The sequence below is a fragment of the Gavia stellata genome, chromosome 22 (genome assembly GCF_030936135.1).
Source record: "Gavia stellata isolate bGavSte3 chromosome 22, bGavSte3.hap2, whole genome shotgun sequence".
NCBI classification, from domain to species: Eukaryota; Metazoa; Chordata; class Aves; order Gaviiformes; family Gaviidae; genus Gavia; species Gavia stellata.
The window spans coordinates 8981801-9002742 of NC_082615.1; the positions used below are offsets into that span (position 1 = coordinate 8981801).

Genomic DNA, 20942 nt, shown 5'->3' on the forward strand with positions numbered 1-20942 from the left:
AGTTAATCCTTTCTCTGTGCATTCCTTGCTGCTGTTGAATTAAAAACCAATACAAAGAGTGCACTCTAGAATAAATCCTTAAATGAATCCTTTCACACAACCAAATTATTTTTTAGATGCACACAATGTCTTAGAAAAATACGACCTAGAAGTGATGAGACTGAAAGGATCCAGCATTAAAAGTACCTGTTGCATCCTAGACATCCTTAGGGAAGGTCCATCTGCAAAACTAAAACGCATGTTTTCACCGCTTCATTTAGACTCAGCGTACTTGTTGCACTTCTAAAACCTAGAGGCATAGAAAATACAGAAGCAACTGCTTTTAAAAACATTTGCTTCAGGAAGACAAAGACATTACATCTCTACCACTGCAGCAAACATCACTGGGAAAAGCACTATTGTTACTCCTGGGAGGAATCAGCCTGGAGAGCTGCAATCAGACAGAGGGGGAAAAAAAAAGGCTAATTGACAGACTTGTTTTCCAGACAGAAATGCATTTTTAGTTCAGCTTGTCTATATTTTATGCAATGATACTCCTATAGGGATAGGAGCAAAATTATGTATTTTAGTGTTATATAATTGAAAAAGCCAAACCCCAGTAGGTAGTGGTGTAAGAAAATTGATCCAGAACAGCAAAAGGGAAAGTAGCAAGTTCCCAATATTGACCAAAATTTAGACATAAATATACTTTTTTCCATATCACAAATTCACTAATTTGGATTGTAATCTTTCCTACTATTTTTATTTAATGAGTTGACTGAGCAAGCACCAGGGTCATTAAGTTCAACCCTGGATCTCGTGTCACGAGTGGCAACAGTGTGAGGCCCCTACTTTCCTGCATAAGGGCTGGAGGGGGAAAAAAAAAAAAACAACCACCAAGAACACAATGGTTTCCAAATTGCACAAAATGTTTATTGTTAGTCTAGTACATTCAATATCATATTGACTAGAATACAGTAATTCAAAATATTTTTGGCGAATTGAAATTTTTTTAAAAACCATTTCAAACACTCCAAAAAGCAATGCCATGAAAAATTAACTTAAAATTAAAACATATTCAAGCAATAGTTTCACTTTTGACTACAGAAAACCTTTACATGTATTTTAGTGGTTTTAACAGTACTGCATTTAAACAAAATATATGAATTCACAAAAAGTGGAAGATATTAAAATAGACACAATGTTAAAAAACTGAGGCATCCAGATGTGCGAGACTGTTGTACTAGGGATGACCTGCCCAGTTGTTCCATTTGTCCTCTTCCGGGGCAGTTATCTAGTCTGCTGTAGTGGTGCTATTTCTCCAATCACCTCCTAACACCATACAGCAATTCTTCAATGCCTTGAATTGAAAGTTTGTCCCTCTTGTAAAGTCCGTATACAAATGTATGTATTCTAAAATATGCAACCCACTGGCAAATCTAGGTGCAATATTAAACAGTACCTTGAAAAACTTCCCTATCCTGCTACTTATTGTTTGCAGACAGGCAATATCCAGAACAAAATGTGAAAAAGGCAACACGTTTTGGTTTTGTTTTTAAATACTGACATGAAAAACTGAGTAAATTAGAAAAAGGATAAAGTCAATCTTAATATAAGACATTCATTATATAGTGGGACAGGATACAATTATCGGACAAACAGTATTACAATGACTCTTGTACATCTGGTCATTTAATGCACGTGTTCTACAATCATGACTTGCTACCACATTTGCTTTTCCTGTACAGAAAGACCGCAACACAATTAAAGAGCAGTTTTACTCCGTGGTAAGACCCAGAATGACAAGTGACAAGTTCTTCGAGCTCTCCTCCTGAAAGGCTGTGTTTGCGAAGAACCAATCACCGTGAATTCAAAGGGGTCAGCAATCACTCTGTACCTGCTGCTCTGACCAGAGTTTCCCAACAGAACAACCCCAACAGAAGTTGGTGGGAACTGGTTCTGTTGGCCAATTTAAATCCCTTTGAAAACCCAAGCCTTAATATTACAGCACCGATATGTGTAGACATATTCTGGAGAAATGACTGACACTCTGGTTTGGATAGGGGGATATCAGCTGTCCTTAATACTGCCAACCCTCGGTAAGTCAGCTTTCCTCCAAACTGCTGCCTGGCTGGGCAGCACAGAGTAGAATTGGGAATCCCGAGGAGAAACTCGTTAACTGTTTCTTTTAAAGCACTTCGTTTCCATCACGGATAAAGCCAAATTAAGGTGCTGTTTAAGTGGTACTATAGATGAGCAGAATACTATCTTAAAACTCAGCAGAATCACATTTAGATTTTTAGTTCTTAAAAGTGGTTATTACAATTACACTTGTAATACAACCTTTGGAAGAGGTACAATGTTTGCTTGTCAGTACAGTATGTGGAATGTAACCATTTCTTGCAAGATTTTGCAACATGAGTAACTGCATAGATGACAGTTGTGTGTTTTCAGTTCAATAAATGTACTTTTAAAGTTTACAAAAAAACACAAAAAGTTTCTATAAAAGTCACATTATACCAAGATAATGGGTGGTAAAAGTAGATTATTTGTCTGCAATTCATGTTTAGTAAATGACTAGTGGAAAGGTGATTGATAGAAACCAATTTCAAATGAAGAGTTACATTTTCGCTATTGCACTGACTTCACCATTTGAATCACTAATTTAGAAAAATTCACGTAGTTAAAAATTGTAAAATTAAACTAGAATACAAAATTTATTTGTAAACATCAGGTAGCCAGTTCTGCTAACGTGGAATGGACTCTTAGTACTGCAGTACAGTATCTTGGTTATTTACAGCACTTGCCATATGATGGGCAATTGCAGGAGACAAACAACATCAGTTCACAGTAATTGTGTTCAGAGAACTACCAAAGTCAGTGCAGTTTTTCTGTGCAATTTTCCAATTTCCCCGAATTCCTTAGGTCAAATAATACTGTTACAGAGGCCAAGTGCAGATTATTTATATCTCTCTCTCTCTCTCTCTCTCATAAGTGACGAATTATGTCTGCAGGACTTCTGTAAAGGTACTTCCAAATGGCATAGTAATGAACAGCAGCTGCTGTGGCCACAAATATGTGCCAGATGGCATGGGCAAAGGGAATGACTCCGTCGCTCTTGAAGAACACCACACCCAGACAATATATCAAGCCTCCCCAGGCAACCTCCTGAAGTCCATCGGTGTTGCTCTGTCAATTAACAAGGAAAGATTAGGGGTAGGGTGTAAAGGAGGAAAGGGTATTTTAGGTACCAAATACAAAGTGCTTTCCCCCCAAGAAAAGAAAGCCGGCTGTCAACTGAGAACATCTTGGATATGACAGATGGACAAGTGAGAAACCCAGTATATTTATATTACACTTTGTGAAATATATAATAATATATTTATATAATATGTCTCAATGGCACTATAGAAGTAATAGCGGGATAACTCAAGAATTAAGACAAGTTTGATGTTTTGCTTCATGCTCGTTAGCAGAGCAGACAAACATGGAGAAAAAGAAAACCACATTACTGTGCATAAGCGTGAGTTTAATGCAACTCCTACTAGTTGAATGAAGCATACAGCAAGGTTTTGGTGTAGCACAGCATTCATGTGGAACAGTTAACTACTGTAACTGGCATTACCTTGTAGAGGTGTCAGATTTATATTAGCAGTAGAGAAGGTTATTCAAAATTATTTAAAATGTGTAACTATAAATGAATAATAGTCAAAGTTTTGAGGTGGACAAGACAGAGTTGGAGGCTTTACAGATGCACCAAGAAACCTTTTTTTAAAAAAAAAAAAAGCCAATTGCTGTGAGATCAAGTATCCCAGATGAACTGTATCAAACTGATGCACTGTAACTACTTCTCAACATTTCAATTTTTCCCTGCTTCACTGATTAAAAAAAGCCTCTAGTAAGAGACAAAAATCTTCTAGCTTTGTTGCCTCTAAGTAATTTTGAAAGAGGCAAGAATCAATTTACTTGCTCCATCTTGGTGCAGACCACAGAATCAATTGATTCCATTCTCCAGAGAGATCTTACATATACCAAGAAAAAAGGACAACATGCTACCAGAAGTCCATTCCACTTTCCTAAATAGAAAGCTTTTTTCCCAATTTGTAAGTAAGTGATAAGTGGGCATTAAGTAAGTTCATAAACAGCAAAATCTAGGAACATTCCTTGACAGGCTAAGGTACTTCACATCTTTATAATTTTTACTAAAATGAAGGTAATTGAATTGCTATGTCCAATATCCTTTCAGAATCGAGGGACTTCAGAAGTGAAGTTTGGAACCTAAGCTCTTTTTATCTAGACCCTGCAGCCCAGATTCAACAAACCAAGGTAGCATTTCATTGAGCATAAACTATAAGCCCAAAATACAACTGACTATATGTGGTTCTTCTGTAGAGAACATTTACAATTATGGCGCACTAAAATTAACATCTTTTGATAAGAAAGAGAGCTGCACTGGAACCTAAGTTAGTTATAAAAGGAAAGTTTCTGTGTTTGTAACGTTAATAGTCACATTCCTTACCATGGATGTCACTACCAGAGCAGGAGAAAATCCCATCGCTAAATAGAAAAAGAGTTCAACAATCTTATACCTAAAAAGGAACGATTTTAGACATTTAAGGAGGTGTACATGAGGAGGAACATTTCCTTCAACAGTAAAGAAAATATTTTAAATTTTATGTTAGCATGGGTGCATTAAACTATTCAAAAAGCTTTCTATGCAGACAGATAACCAATGTTTTATGAAAAAAATAAAGATAGTATTTATCTCTGCATTGCAGTTGCAGGCAATGCCTTCTTCTCTAAATACTGCCTAGATGCATTCATTTGCGTTAAGTACTAGTGAGAATAAATCATTGAGACAACTTATATTTTCTTATTTGACAAGAACCTCAGTAACTCATCTCCAAACCAAAAAAGTTGGGTCTTGCTCCCTGAGCATAAGTAATGAAAGCAGGCTCAAGAATTCAGATCTGACACTCAAGGACTCACATCTCAAAAACGAAAACAAGAAGCTAGCAGAAGTCAATATGCATCAGTATATATAAACAATATAACACTGCAGTATAATCTATACACAATGCTACATAAATTAGGGGCATAATAAAGCTATGATTTCAAATGGTTTCTTACCTTACCCACTCTCACCCCTGCTTTCTTGTAGAAAAAAATTAAAGTGGATACTTCCCTCCCACCCCTTTAAGAGAAGAAAATAATATAGCCTGAAGACATGTAATGACAGGACGAATACAATTATCTTTTGAAAGATACAAGTTTGCATCATTCTCATTACATATTTCCACTGTTTCAAACCTCTTATTTCAATGTGTGAAAGACCGGATAGGAACACTCAGAAAGCAAGACAGCCCCCAGCTTTTAATTTCAGTTGAAAGTTAAATGCAAATAATAATTCTTACTTTTCATGGTAAAGAAATACATAAATGGTTCCTCCAGCAGCCATCAGCCAGATAAACCAACGCATGTGAGATGCTAGAGGTCCAAGCTCACGTAGATTTAACCTGGAGGTACAAAGATTTCAGAGACAAAAGTGATGAATGAATGGACCATGCTGACACAAGAATAGTGGGGCTTGATAAAAACAAATAAATATTCAGAGCTATAACTTAGGCATGATGGGGGATAAGACACTTGGACATTCTATACACAGAGAAGCAGAAGGTGTGTTTGCATTGATATGAGGGAAGCATAAACTGGAGTATGTGGAATATAAATTACTTTCTGCTGTTTTCTAATATTACTTTCTGTTCAGCAAATCCCAGGAGATTACATTATGTTTCATTTCACAATGCAGAATATGGTCAATTGCATCTAAGAAGATACCTATAGACTTTGGAAAGCTGTGTTGATGAACTGTTTACATTGGAAAAAGCTTTAATACTGCAGTTGCACTTCAGATTTCTTACCATGGTGCATACGATGCCGCAATAAAGACATAGATCATCATTCTGTCACACATGTGAAAGCAATGCTCCATTGTCCTAGTAAAAGAGAACAAGTCACCAAGACAGATTTTAGAAAGGTTTTTGCATCATCTCAGTTTCCTGACACACTTTGGAATTACTTTGGGGAAAATACCATCAGCTCCATAACCTCTTAAAACCATTTGGAAGACAGTTCAGCTGACTTCCACTTCAGGGGGTCATAAGCGAGACATGTAGGAGATAAGCACTCCTCCATTCCTCTCCCCATCTCCACCCCCCATCAGGCATCCTGCTCTCTAGCAAGGAGGCAGAAAGCTGTCACATCAACTCTGTCTAATCCAGAAACTATTACTATTTAGTGACTATTGGTTAAATTCAATTTATGGCCCAGAATTACACAGGAATCATAAGGGGTGGGGTGGGGGTGGTGGACACAAACCGAAAAAAAAAAAATTTAAAAAACCAAAACAAAACAACCCACAAAACCCCACATCTTAGTTTTGCTATTGCTGCCTTGTTCCCAAGGAGGCTTTCTGCTAGTTAACTGTGTATTGTATTACAATTCTCTTGGCAAGCTCTGTGTTCCTCAAAGTATTTGAGCATGCCATAGTCCCAGACAGTGTTCTCATTTCTGCAGTGGGATTACATCCACCATGCACTTAGATTAGGTTTTACCCATTCAACTTCTAGATTAAGAGCCACTAGAGCCTAGAAAAACACATATTTTCCTTGCAAAAAAGAGCAAACATTAAAGTTTGTTTGTATATGAGCTTGTCTCACTATTTCTTCCAACACAATCAAGGGTGTTTTTTTCATGATTCATTACAAGGTACCACTCCAGACCTGTAAAATCATGTTTTTGACTGAGAAACACAATGGAAAAACATCACAGAACATGAAAACACAACATACTCCACAACTTATATTGATACCTTAAGTGACTCTTTTTCCACGAAATGATATGAAATACTGTGGAGACAATGAAGAGCGCACAGAGCCCCATGCCATACATCCATGCTGTTATCTTTTCCCATCGATCATCAGAAAGCCGGTGGAGAAGGGCACTACCCACAATCGCTGGAACAATGAGGAACTAAGAAAACAAAAGGCTGTTGTTAAATCTTTACTCCCAGCCAAAGCAGTACCACCCGCAGTACAGCAACAGCAGGGCAGATAATACTGCAGTATGCCATACAAGACCGTATGTACATTTGATGGCATGCTCCTCACTGGAGGAAGTTTTTCATTTCATTGTATGCTGACACACAAGCGTCAAGACTTTGACAATATCTCAGCCATCTAGGTTACACCTGTTTGTGACAAATTTCTCCTCACATGGTATTAGGCTAAGTTACTAGCTCCTCTAGCCATGACACAAAATCAGACAAACAAAAGTATTTGCTAAGTCTTAGTAGTGTTTTTCTTTCCACATTCTGCTTTATGTTTTAAAAAAGGTTTTGATCTTACTCTAGGCTTGGATCTAAACCACCTCTTGTGCATAGAGGCTAAGCACAGGACAGACCAAAAGAAACTTAAATTCTAAATGAAAACCTTAAGCATTTAGAAGCATGCAGTTAAGTAGAAGATAAGAGAATAAAGCAAAGGCTTTGCAGAACTTGGGTTTTAGGTATCATAAATAAATTAACTGCAAACTTCTTTTATGAATAGATTCTTAATGCTCAAAGACGATGTTCTTTTAACACAGCATACCCGAATCTGTTTTCCTTACCGCCTTACTCTCAAGCAGCTTTAATTCAGATCTTCCTAAATAACCCTGTTAGAACACCATAATGGAATTAGCATGCTCACATGAAGTATCTAAGAAGTAGGCTGCAGACTTCACACACATTTAAAACTCCACTCCTTTCCAGAATAAATTACATCATGTACCTTTGTCTCATTCAGAAAAAAACAAACGGGGGGGGGGGGGGGAGAAAAAAGAAAAAAGCATGTCCAACAAGTATTTTAAGAAAAGAACCTGCTGGCTCAAAGATTTCTACCCGTCTCCTTCCGCTATGAAGGCGTATCCTTGTCAGCCTTCTAAGTTAAAAACTCCACACAAGTTCCCTTCCAGTCCCTATGGTGTGTCTTAAGATGTTAATTAGTTCACTTGAATTGTAAATAAGCTTCATAGGTTAAATTCTTCGTAGTTTAACCTGAGTCTCACATGCTAAACAAGAAAGCTAGGAACAAGTAATGTTTAAACAAATCTGGCAACTCTGCTTTGCATTACAGGTTTGATAGCTTAGAGTGCAAAGTTCTGGTCTAGCCTGCCCTGTTTTGTCCTTTACCTGCTTACAGACTAGAAGAAATGGAGGCTCTGATCACAGCTACAGTGCAGAAGATGCGGAGTATACCAAATGAATCTGAAAAGTAGTTGGTTAATCCAGGAGTTCAAACGAACAAACAAAAAATGCAGTTTTTACCTCTGGATTTTGAAGTACATCAACTGTAGCTTCATTACCATTATATTTTCTTCCTTTTTGCAAAATTTAGTACATCTAAGGCAAAAGCTGTAGAGCCATGGAAATGAAAAGTATGGCATTCCTATAGCCACAGCATTTGCACCAGACGTGAAAACACTTTCTGAGTTTTGTAACGAGACTATGGAAGTTGACCTCATACACTTGTAACACCAAAAATAGTCTGCCAGTCTGGCTTCTCATTTATCACAAACCATAAATTTCCATATACATATCCTGGACAGCCCCCAAATTCAAGAAAGGTTAAAGTGTTTCACTCCTCAGGAGATTAGTCCCTCCTGTTTTCCACATATGGCATACAGTTTAAAGTGTGGCTGAAGCCCTTGAGACAGCAAGGAACTGATTAGATGTGGCAGTTGTTTCATTTAGCTTTTGCAGGAGACAGGAAGATGCTAAGCTCCAGAAATAGTTTTTAGCCGGGTTTCTTTAAGCTGATCATGCTGTATCCACGTTCACCAGTTTCCTTCCCAATTTCTGGTGCAAATTTCAGTTTGACTATACTTGACAGAGAACTAAACGGTTTCAGAGAGATTATGTACCCACAAGTACCATGAACACAAGTACTAGGTAAAATAGCAAATCCCTGCTAATTCCCTACTAAAGCCTGGGCATGAGCTGCTCAGAGATTCTGCCTGGAGCTCTGATTGAGACCATTTTATAGGAAGGAAGACCTCTTTGAAGACCAGATTTAGATATTACACAGAACAATTTAACTTTCTTACACAGATATCCCAGCTTTTTACTAGTCTACTAAAATAAGTATTTCACAAATTAAGCTATGATGTGTAATGCTCAAATGGGCCAACACAGAGTTTGCTGCCAATCACTTTTTCCAGTAATTATTATATACAAAGTTGCAGGGTTAAAACAAATAAGCAATTCTCTTATCACCTCTTTCTTTGCACTGTCAGAATGAAGAATACAGCTACAAATGAATACACGGATGATGAGATGAATTAATCTCTTTTCTGCCTTGTCCTGGCTCTGAAGAATGATTCTACTTCTTGCAGGGAACAGCACTATACTAACATGAGAAGGATTTATTGTTTTTTCTAAGTATTCTATTTGGAAACACTTTCCCTCTGTGCCTGATATGCATCATGGGAACAGTTAGACTAAACAAGAGATGTTTTATTAGTCTTTTTCTGAACAAAAATAGCTAGATTAAAGACAAAATCCAGAAATGATACCCTGCTGTTCCAGCCAACTGGATAAAAGTTCTTTAGATACCAATGCCATACCAGCTAAAATATGATACAATGGACTTCCTTATATCTAACATCCGTCTTACAAAAGAAACGTAACACTCCAGTCAACAAAACAAGACAGATTTTGAAAAAACCTCTAGCGCAAGAACTGCATATTTTAATCTTCAGAATGGATCCCCAATCAATCTATCCTTTAAAAGAAGGGGTATTTACCAAAAAAGTAGTCAAAGAATCAGAACTAACAGAATGAGCGTGACTGTGCCGTGTCGTTTCACAGCACTGATGTAGCATTTCTAAGTTGCCAACATTCCTAGTAATAAAACTAGCTACAAGTCACAAAAAGCTTTGCTTATTTCATCATGAAGTGCAACCCTTCCAAATGAATATCGTCAAATCCACCAACTTAATGTACTATGAACAAACCCAGAACTGTGATGCTCCAATTTATTAATTTTAGCACCTTCATTAATACTTGCTAAATCAGAAATGGGGCTAGTGGAGAGATTTACAGAACAAGAGAGTAGGCAACAATTTCACTAAGTTTTCTAGAGAAATACCAGAACAAAATGAGACCCTGAAGTTACAAACCCCTTTGCAATAAGGAGGAAGACAAAGGATTTAAAATTTATTTATTTACAGCTATAGGCAGGAATCTTTAAGAGGAGACTTGGGCACAACCCCCATGTGATATATTTTGGGAAACCGACTACCACAAGCACTACTGTCACAAATAGCAGCCGCTGCAAAAAGCCTTAAGGCACAAAGAAAGATGCTGAAACAGTAAGCTGCAAACCTGATCAGGCATACTTCAGGGAAATTAAACTCTCTGGTTACCAACTTATAGCAAAGTAGCCTGTATCTTCCATCTGTCTGGGGTTGCTTAGGATACTGGTATGTTGGTCAGTATTTTATCTGTGTTCTTTCCATACTTCTGTAGACAATCTCTCCCACAGAGAGGTTTAAAAACCTGTTAAAAATTTTGCTTTTGTATGTAACATTCATGCCAAATTATTTTCTTTGCACACAAGGCTGTGCAAGTCACGTAGTCAGCAACAACAACCTTTGATGCACAAGCCACTGTAGCAAAGCATGGTGTTATTGTTGCCATCTCATGTGCCTTTCATTGAGAGGGAAACACTAACAGCATGAATATGGTCCCTACACTTCCTCTTTGGAAAGGAAGACAATGGAAAGATCAGCAATGCTGCTGAAAGTCACATGTGACACTTTGAGGGAACCATGAAGGATTGTGTCCATCTCAAGCTGTCTGCTCCAGGAGTGTAGTCCTGAAGCCAAGTACAGTGTCTCCCTACTCATCAATTTTCTCTTCTCAAATAAGGAGACAAGCATCCATCGTGGCTTGGGAAACCTACTGGCAGCTTGGGTTGTGCAATGCACAGAGCGCAGAGAAACTGCTAATATCAGTCAGGTAGAATGGAGACATTTTCATCATATAAGCCCTTCTGAAATTTTGATGACCCCTTCTTCCAAGCTCAAATGGCCTGCTAAATGCTCCAAGCCTCGTTTTTGAAATATTTATACTTCTTTCTTCTTTTTTCCATGCACTGCACAAACCATGACCAGAATAGAGAGACTATAACTTATTTTAAGAATAGTTCCTCCTTTTAAGGCAGTTGGAAGAAACTTTTAGAGCAGTTTAAAGCAGACCGTGTCTAAATTCTGAGGTTTTAGTATAACAGAGCATATCTTTTGTCTGAGAAACCTTATGTACACTAGAAAGTTTCACGATGAAAGAGCCATCCCTCCCCTTAGATTTAGCTTACCTTACAACTCAAATTCTTGCAACTCCTGCTTCTCTCATACACTGTTTCCTTCCTGTCCTTCTAAACACAGAGAGCTCTTTTCTGTCTCTGTATTCAACTGCTTAGCTGCCCTTCCTGTCTCCTAGTGTCTAAAGACAAGTCAGTGCTTCACTTAAAGCTAAAAAAAAAAACCGAAGACATTTTAAATAGCCTTACTAGTTAGAAATTTGAAGATACCTTACTATGCTACACAAAGTTAGCTTTTAAGTATTGTAACAAAAAGCTACGCATGGGATTCTGTATCACCATTTATTGTCTTTTTTTTTTAAGCAGCTGCCTAAGTTGACTATTGTGTATTTTTAAGTCAAAAGACAGATGGGATACCTACTGAGGTGTACAGCCATGCTCATAAAATACAAGTTGACCACCTTCTGAATTATGAATAAAGCTTTGAAAAAAATATATGGAGAACCATTGCTAAACTCTGTTTGGTAGAGATTACATCAATGTCTAACTGAAAACTCATACTGTAATCCAGTGGCAAAGGCTCAACCACTTGACCTTCTAACATTTCGTAAAACAGTCTGTAACATAGAGAAGCAAGCACCGCCCCCCCCCCCCCCCCCCCGATTTTTCTGTATAATCCACTGTGCTTTCCCAGATTAGATTCCTATTTCAAGGCTTTAAATTTTCATTAGAAGTTATTTACCGCATACAATTTTATTTAAGGAGTAACAATCCCTCCTTTATACTACACTTGATTTTCTTCGAAAGGGTATGTTAACATTGCATATCCCCAAGCTGTTAACAGTTCATGGTAGGTTTTATCACGCAGCTTGACTGTTCAGAAAGTAATTAGACAGCTTCAGCAGAAACTGTAGCATACCAGAAAATACTGATATGACATCTTGGCTGTAACCTACTGCTAACAGGCAGGAATAAGACATGCCTGTTTTTCAACTAGATGAAGGCTAGAATTGCTAAGGAGTACAGCAACTTCTGCCAGATATTTTGAAATCTAACTTTTTGGCCAGAGTAAACAAGATTTTTACAAGGATTATGAGATAAACTACATATTTGTGCTAACTAACAGAATGTTGCTTCATTCTCTAGATAAATCAGCATATATTTACATAATGCTATACATGAGACCCTTGACTTAAAACCACATAAGCTTCAGTTAGCTTTTCTACACGTAAAGCAAGGTGATTTTGTTTTTACCAGCAACACAGAGCTGTATGTTGGTTATTTATAAAATATACACAAAGGATCCTTAAGAACAGAGCTCTTTCTAGAACTGAAGAGTCCCGTGCACTACCTTGAGCAGTCCTATCTGTAGCTCACTCAGACGCACTGGAGATAAGAGACTGAGGACAAAGTCAAACATACTTCAGATGTTTGGAGTTAAACAAGGGATTGAGGAGAAGCACAAGCTCCTTTTATAAAAGGGCAAATGCTATCTTAAAAAACAAACACACACATTTTTAAGTCCTTTTCAAAGTGCCAGACAGCAAATTAAACTTCCCAATTACTCAAAAAAAAAAGGGACTGCTTTCCTTATTTTGTATATATCATATATTCAAATCTAGTATGGGTCCTTACATTATGAAAATAAGGACAGACTAGGACTTTTAGTAGGGCTGTCAGCATTATTAGTGCCTCTTTCAAAACAGCAGATTTCTCGAAGAATCAATTCATAGATATTAAGTATCAGAACTAAGCCATTCCAGCTCTTCTACCTAATACTCACATGATAGTCTTATGAAGACTTCCACTTCTAATATGAATAAATCTTCCTCATACTTGCAGTATACAATTCACACAATATTATGTCAGCACATTACGGGGAAATCTGCCTTGCAAGACTGATTAGTATAGATCTATATTCACTTTACCGTAGTAATCCTTTGACTGGGACAGAGGAAAAACATCTAGTTAAAGACATGTAACTGACTTTGGTGAAAAGGAATCTTAGGAAGCACCTGGAGCTCCTAGAAATTCAGAACAGGGACTAGTGTTTACCAGCCATCTAATTAATGTTACATTTTCTGGACTGTTATAACCAAAGCTATATAACAAAACCAGAGAAGTTGTAGATATGAATACACTTGGGCAAAGGTAAGCACTTAGCCATCCAAACCCACAAAAATTTACTGAAACATCTGGTTTAAAAAAAAAGAAGAAAAAAGGAAATGTACTTACTGCATGTGTATAACAGTTAGCAGCATGTTCATAGCAAGTGGGTTTGTAGCGGCTGTTTGCTGGAGCTGGGTGGTTCATGAACCTGTTGAATAATTAAGAGGTATTTTTAGGACAGTTAATGAAACAACTCTTTGGAGTGTCATGAAGGAGTACCTCCAATCTAGCAGTGTTAACAATTGTAAGTACAGACATGTTAAAAGAAACTGTTAATTAAATTGTAAGTTTTCTCAGATAAGTTCTCTTAACAGAAACATATATTAAATAAATTTCTGTGACTGCCTGTCACAGTGGATGGTTATCTTTAATCAAGACTTTGCAGACCCCCTCTTTTCTGACAGCTTGGTCGGATTAAGAATGAACTATTACCTATTTAAATTACATAATATGGACTCAAATTACTCTTGAAATATGGACTTCATCATAGCTGCCAAGGGTTACTCTTCTTTTAAGAAGTTCTTGAAACTACAGCAATATTCCAGTTCTATAACACCTCAGAATATATCAACTTTGACATTAACTTTTCAATTCCTACAGCAAGCAATATTTATGTTTGGAGTATTAGACAGCTTGATTTTTCTTTACGGCTAATCCCATTTTCTGTCTGTAACTAAGATCCAAGCTACACAGGGATGAAAGGAGACTCTAATGGTTAACTCCGACGAGGAAAAATTTCAGGAGGCTTACCATAGACCTTCCACCTTTTTCTCTAAGATTTTTCAAACATTGCTTAACAAACAAACAATCACACCAAACACAGTCTATGCAAGTTAAGTGAAATGTGATGAAACTTGAGAAAGTTTTGTAAGAACTTTCCAATATAAACATGGCATTTAACTATTCTAAAAAACCAAACACTTGAGTTGTTTCTGTGGAAGTACACCATTTAAATCTGTGTATAAAAACCTCTAAAAGACAGCACACATTTATATGCAACCAGACAGTCAAATCAAAGTTACGAACTACTCTAGCTACTGCACCATGTATGTTATCCCAGCACAGCCTACTAGCATACAAAAGTGATTCTCTTTCACTAATAAATTCCTGTTTACTCCAGACTATTATAAAACTATGCATTGACAATTAGTCAGGTATCCAACAAGCCAGGAACAGTTTCACAACAAACACGGAACATGTCTATACGTTCAGAACTGAAAGCAGCTTTGTTAGCTAGATTTATACAAAGAGCTTGTCAGAAAAACTTTGGTCCTCCCACATGTCCCTCCTGGTTTAAGTCAAAACCAGTCCTATTTTTATGACACCCATAAAATATTGGCCAATCTCAAACCAGGGAAAAACAACCAACCAAAAAAACCCAACCATCTTATAGTCTGAGTAAGCAGTTCCAGATTTCTGGGACATAAGACACTTTCTTTATAAATCACTTACTTAACCAGTCAATAAAACCATTTTTTTCTAAACTGATATATGAAAATTTAACAGCATTGATAAAATAACACAGTGTCATGAACTCTCTCCAAATTCTGGCAATTTCCAAAACAGTTTCAACTGTTACTAATACAAAGGATAAGAAAAACGTGGATTTCATTCACAGATGCCGAGTATAAATGGTTGTTAGCAAATGAATAATTCCACGGGAGCTAATATATTGTTAAAAAATGGCAGTTCTTTTGTCAGTGACAACTGACACCTTGCTTTCATCTCCAAGAGGATAATGACATTGTAGTCATATACACAGACTCGCAGAACACTTGGAAAATTATTTTGTTGCCCAGTCTGTACAGGTCTTCAACAGCTGCTGAAGGCCATCTCAGCATCCTCTACAGAGAGAACATTCAGTTTACTCAGTTCTGTTTCCAAGTTAGGAAAACATTTAAAAATAAAAGCATCTGTTGGCTCAGTTGAGTGACCAGGATTAGACTGCCCTTGCTCAACTCCATAAATTCAAAGTCGTGGGAAACCTTTCACTGATTACATCTAGAATATTATTGCGTTTCTCCAAAGGCCATGGTGGTACCTTGGAAGTCTCACAAGAAGTAGGAAAGAAAAGAAAAAAAACAATACTAAAGAACACAAAGGAATAAGCTTATCCTCAGTATTAGCTTTATAATTTCTGTTGCTCCAAATTTCTATATAAGTTATTATCACCATCTAAAAATCTATAAATAAGTGAAGGTAGCCTGCTAATGGGACCTTCTATTATCCAGTAGAGGATTATTTTTCTTTTTTTTTTCCTTTTCATTTATTTAGTAGAAAAGATATTGGATCTTTCTAACGCAGTCACAACAGAGCCTATGGTAATGTTAGATTTGAGACAGAATTATGAACAAACACTTCAGAAAAGTCCATTTATTATTAGGACCTCTTATTCTCACTAATCTAAAGACAGTGTTATTAGCAGTAAAACAGAACATAAAGACATTAACAAAGCTATCCTTTCTCTGTTATCTACACAAAAGCTTGGGTTTTTCCCCCCTTGTTTGTGCCAGCACAGGAATGATGCAAATATTCTTTCATCTGTGTGGTAACTTTAGGCTGGCAAAACAGACAAGCATCAGGTTTCAGAAAACTTCACACTTACAAAACATTTCAAACTTTTTTTAAAAAAATAAATACTTCAATTCTGATTATTTAATCTAAAACAAGAACAAAAATGGTTAGTAACACGGCTGTTGAAGAGAAAGCTTTACTGGCCTCCCACAACAGCTGGAACTTGCTTTTCTTCCACCAGAGAGAGTTCTAGCAGGACACCACCATTAGCAATACTTTTCCCATCCCTTTCACCTACATGTTTATACTAGTAACACCACCACCACTAGTGTGTTTTGGCAGGAGAGGAAGAGTTAGACTTTACCTCTACCTTAAAGAAAAGGATCTTGAAACACCCCAGTATCTAACTTTGCTGTACATTTGATACACCTGCACCTCTCCTTTCTGCAAGGTATCAACTGCAACAGGCTGCAAGACCCAGGCAGCAAATGCTGGGGCACATTGGCTCAGGTCACTACTCACAGACAACATTTTCGGTAAAGGAAAGCTTCAGTTATTTCCCTACGCCTTTTTATAATACTATTTATAAACATTATCAGGAACAGTTTTAGAGGAAAGATCATTTAAAAAGTGGTTGAATAGGGCAATAATGCCAGCCAACACTTCTCTTGAGTTTGTGTAATTTCCAGTTTGAGAGTTCGTGTTTAATGCCTTAAGAAACAGACCTTAAGTTTGAAAATAGCTGCTTTGTGATACTGCACCGACGCACTCAAAACCAGGAAAAATTATTTTGACACATACTGTTAAAAAGCCAGTCATATACTCCTGTAGTTATATATACGTATGACACTACAATATAAAGGCAGAAGAATTTGGTTACTGACTTACTCACGGTCCAGAGGCAAAAACTATTCTGTTCTTTCCTAAAGATAAATAAATAAAGCCCACACCATCACCAACAACGGATGCTTTTTGTTTTCTGCCACGTGAATACTGCAACACAGGGACATTGTTCTTCCGCCTCTTCTGAAAAAGGTAATTGTAAGGAATATAATCTCACCTTCCTAAAAGTGGAAACTTGATATACAGCATTCAGGTGCTGTTTACTCCTTAATAAAGGCTCTCTATAACACAACCATTAAGGTTATTATCAAATGCAAGACAGTCTGATAAGGTCCCACTGAACTGGACAACAGTTTACAGGAAACATCTTTAAGTGAATCCTTCTGATTCGCTAACAAATCTCTACTGTATTCTTTAATAGGACCTCTAGTAAACAGGAGTCATTTAATCAGGGGATATGCAGCATTATCTCACAAGAGCGCATAAATATCTCTCCATTTAAGATGCTGACAATCCGAGATCTCTAATATAAAATATTAACTCCTTCAATATCAGAATTGGAAATTTCTGAAATTGACAGACTAATAACTACTTGCAGCCACCCATGAGACCAGAATGCTTTTGCACTGAACTGAGTTACGGGTTCATTTTCACAATTTAAACGCATTCTTAAAGCTCAAGAACTCCTTGAGGCTGAGGAAGTCCAAGCTTCCTAATTTCACAGAACACAAACAACTTTCCTTGATGAGCACATTCCCAATATAAGTGGAAAAGGGTTATTGAGAAAGACATATGGCAATTTAAAACAAGAGAGAAGAAACTCATACCCCTCCCTTTACACTACTTGAACTTTGATTTTGAAACACTTCAAATATTTAAAATGTTAAACATATGGACTGATCCACTCTTTGTGAGAGACCCCTGGTCTCAAGTTCCTGTTCACGTCCAAGGAATAAATGCTGTGTTTCATAGTGATTCCAGAATTAAGGTATCATAGTATTTGGGAGAGAAAGGAGGAGGGAAATCTGAGGGTTCTTAATGCTTTGCCTTCGTATGCAAACCCAGCTTAGAAAAATAAACTATAAATTTCCCAAATCTGTTGCACATATTTGTATGGCATTTGTCTGGTATCACAGCAAGCTTATACCCAAAACTGCAGAAGAGAAAAGCACCTTTCAAATCTTGCCTTATTCTCGATTCCCATCTGCTGAATGAATTATTTTTTGAAGCACGACATAAAATGTCAGTAAAAACAGTAAACACTGATAATAGCCTCAAAGATCTGGATTTTTTAGCCTTTTCAGGAAGTACATTTTCTTTATTCAGCTCAAAAGGCCTCATACTTCCTTTTACCAGCTTAAAAGCACATTACCCCTTTTCGTATCTTTTTTCCTTGTGCTTTCCAGCAGCAGGAGAGGCCATTTAGACCTAATAAGCCACAAATAACAGCATATGAGAAACTGCAACAACATGGGGATAACGCCACAAAACCAGCAGTAGCATAAATTAAATGGGGTTACATATTTAGATACTGAAGCAATTTTTATGTTACCTAGGCACTTTGTTTTCCAGAGGAAAAACAAAAACAAAAAAATCACAGCAGGTCAAAATAGATCAGCACTACATTTTCATGATGACCATTTAGGTAAGGTTTTTAAGAGAAACGAATAGGTTTCTAAAAAGCTTGTTTTCTTTGACCAAATTGGCAGATATTTCCTCTTTATGAATTCAGTTGACTCAGTTAAAAATAGAGCCATATTCCTCTGGACTGGGCACCTTCCTTCCTGGATTAGAAAATATCTAGTTGTGGTTTGTAACTGTCCACGTAATCTTTACTATCACTGAACTGAGTTGCAGAAATAATTCAGATCAGTACAGAAGCAGCCCACTTATTTGGAAATATCAGTGAAATCACATGCTGTGTAAAGGTTCATGTACTTACAGCACCATACTAAAGATAAAATGAAATCTGCAATACTCTGAGAATCCATTAACAATTGTGGTATCATACACAGATTAGGACATGGGAAAAAAGTGCCTGTGCATCCCACTGACCTCCCAAAAGACTCCTCAACCTTCTGACAAGTATGAAAGTCAAAATTTCAAGTGAAGAGTGGGGAGCGAACAGAAGTCACATCAGGTGCTGCAGCACATCTGAGCTCAGGGGCAAGGTACCAGCCAGCGTAACAGCCTAGGTGTGGGCTGGTACAGAAACAAGGTCTGACCACACTCATATTTTTCTCTCTTTCGATTTTATTTCCCTTTTAATACTTAGGCTTTGGTTTCTTGAGCAAGTTGGTGAAAGCAGAGCAGGGCAGCCCTACAGCAGTGTACCTGCTGAGGGAAGCCATCGCAGAAACCGGTCTTATCTGGGAGATAGGCTGTCACTCAACAGTTATCGGCCTCGCATCTGGACTTTGAGCAACGAAGTACCTAAAGCCTACATTTATACACGTTTACCCAAGAACCTCGACCGCACTGTTACCCATCCCACCCCCGTGAATACAAGCAGCATCTTCAATGCGCCCCGAGAGACGCCTGAACAAAGAGCACCAGCGCTCTGCTGAGGGGCACGGAGACAGAGGAGACAGAGGAGACAGAGGAGCCGGGGCAGCCGGCGGTGCCTTACCCGGCCCGGCCCGCGGCGGGCAGCAAGCGGCACGGCCCCCGAGCCGCAGGTCGGGCTCCGCGGGAGGCGCGGCCGGGGCCGGGGGAGGCAGCGCGGCCGGGGCTGTGACACCCGGCCGGATGCGTGAACCTTCACCCATTTAAAGGAGGGGAAGAAAGATAAATAAATAAATAGAAGACGTGCAGAGCCCCCCTCACACCCCGGCCGGAGCGCTCTGCCCTCCCAGCCCGGCACCGGCGATGCCGCGGGCCCTCAGCCCCGGGGGCGGCGACCGGCGCCTCAGCAGCGGGGCCGCGCGGGGACAGGCGAAATCGGGCGGGGGACGGGAAAATCTCGGGCACCCCCACCCCAGCCCTCACACGAGGCCGAGCTCCGCCGCGATCGCCCGCGGCCCCCAGCCCCAGCGTGCCCGCCCGGCCGTGAGGGGAGCGCGGGGCCGGCCGGGGGTCCCATCCCTCAGGGCGGGCGGGGGGACGCGGCCCCGCCGGCGGGCGGCCCCGCCCGGGTGCCGCCGCGAAGGAAGGGGGGTCCCCGCCGGGGAGGGGGCGACCTCACCTCCTGAACCTCTCCTGGAGCCGCCGCATGGGTCCGGGCCGCCCGCCCCGGCCGGGCGGTGGGCGGGGGGTCGGGACGGGAGGCTGCGGGCGGCTCCTGAGGCGGCGAGGGCCGGAGTCCGGGCCCTCATTGGCGTGCGAGCCGCCGCGGCGCGCAGCGACGGCCGGCGCCGTCCGTCGGTGAGGCGCGGGAGCCGGGCGGGCGGCTGCGGGCCGCCGCTTTAACCGGCCTCTGGGCTCCTCTCAGCCCGCCCGGCCCGCGCTTCCCTCCGCCCCTGCCCGCCCACAGCGGCCGGGCCCGCCGCGGCCCGCCCCCGCCGCGCCGCGGCAATGGCGGGAGGGCGCGGGGCGGATGGCGGCGGCGGGGGGGTGGCCTGGCGCGGGGGGCCCCCCTTGGCGAGGGCAGGCCACGGCTGCTGGCGGAGACCGCGCCGCCGCGGCGGCCACCTCTCCCCCGGGAGATGGGGGCTCGCGGTGGAAGCGCCGGGCGGGGGCCGGGAGCCGCGGCCTGGCCGCGGGGTCGCGCCGAGGGTGGCCCAGGCTGAGCCGGGTTTCCAGGGTCGGCCTGGAAAAGAACAACCGGAGGAGCCGCAGCAGTGTCGGGGGCTGAGGGCTCCCCGAGGGCCGGGGCTGCAGCGCATCCCCCGCAGCCCTGGGAGGGGCGGCCGCGATTTAACAGCACCGGGTGCCAGGAGATAGTGGTTGAATTGCCATTGTCTCAACACATTCACCCAAATCAGCAGATAGCCGAGGACTTAGCGATTTCAACATGCCTAACGTCTAAACTCTAGAAGCTGAAAGAGCTCTTCCACACGGGGAACGGCGCAGGCCGACCGAGGCGCCGGGCTCCGAGCTGCCGCAGGGCCCAGGCCCGGGGGTGCCCTCAGCGGCCTG

The 20942-nt window shown here is 40.2% G+C and overlaps 1 protein-coding gene across 1 annotated transcript; it reads right to left on the reverse strand.

Annotated features, from left to right (window-relative positions):
* Positions 1-1010: 1010 nt before the first annotated feature.
* On the reverse strand, positions 1011-20081 carry MMD (monocyte to macrophage differentiation associated). The gene is made up of 7 exons (XM_059828106.1): positions 20050-20081; positions 13575-13656; positions 6851-7011; positions 5901-5975; positions 5394-5495; positions 4499-4568; positions 1011-3168 (listed from the first exon to the last, which is right to left on the reverse strand). Exons 1-7 carry the CDS (start codon positions 20076-20078, stop codon positions 2968-2970), a joined length of 720 nt encoding a protein of 239 aa, XP_059684089.1. The 5' UTR covers positions 20079-20081; the 3' UTR covers positions 1011-2967.
* Between the last annotated feature and the right edge of the window lie 861 nt (positions 20082-20942).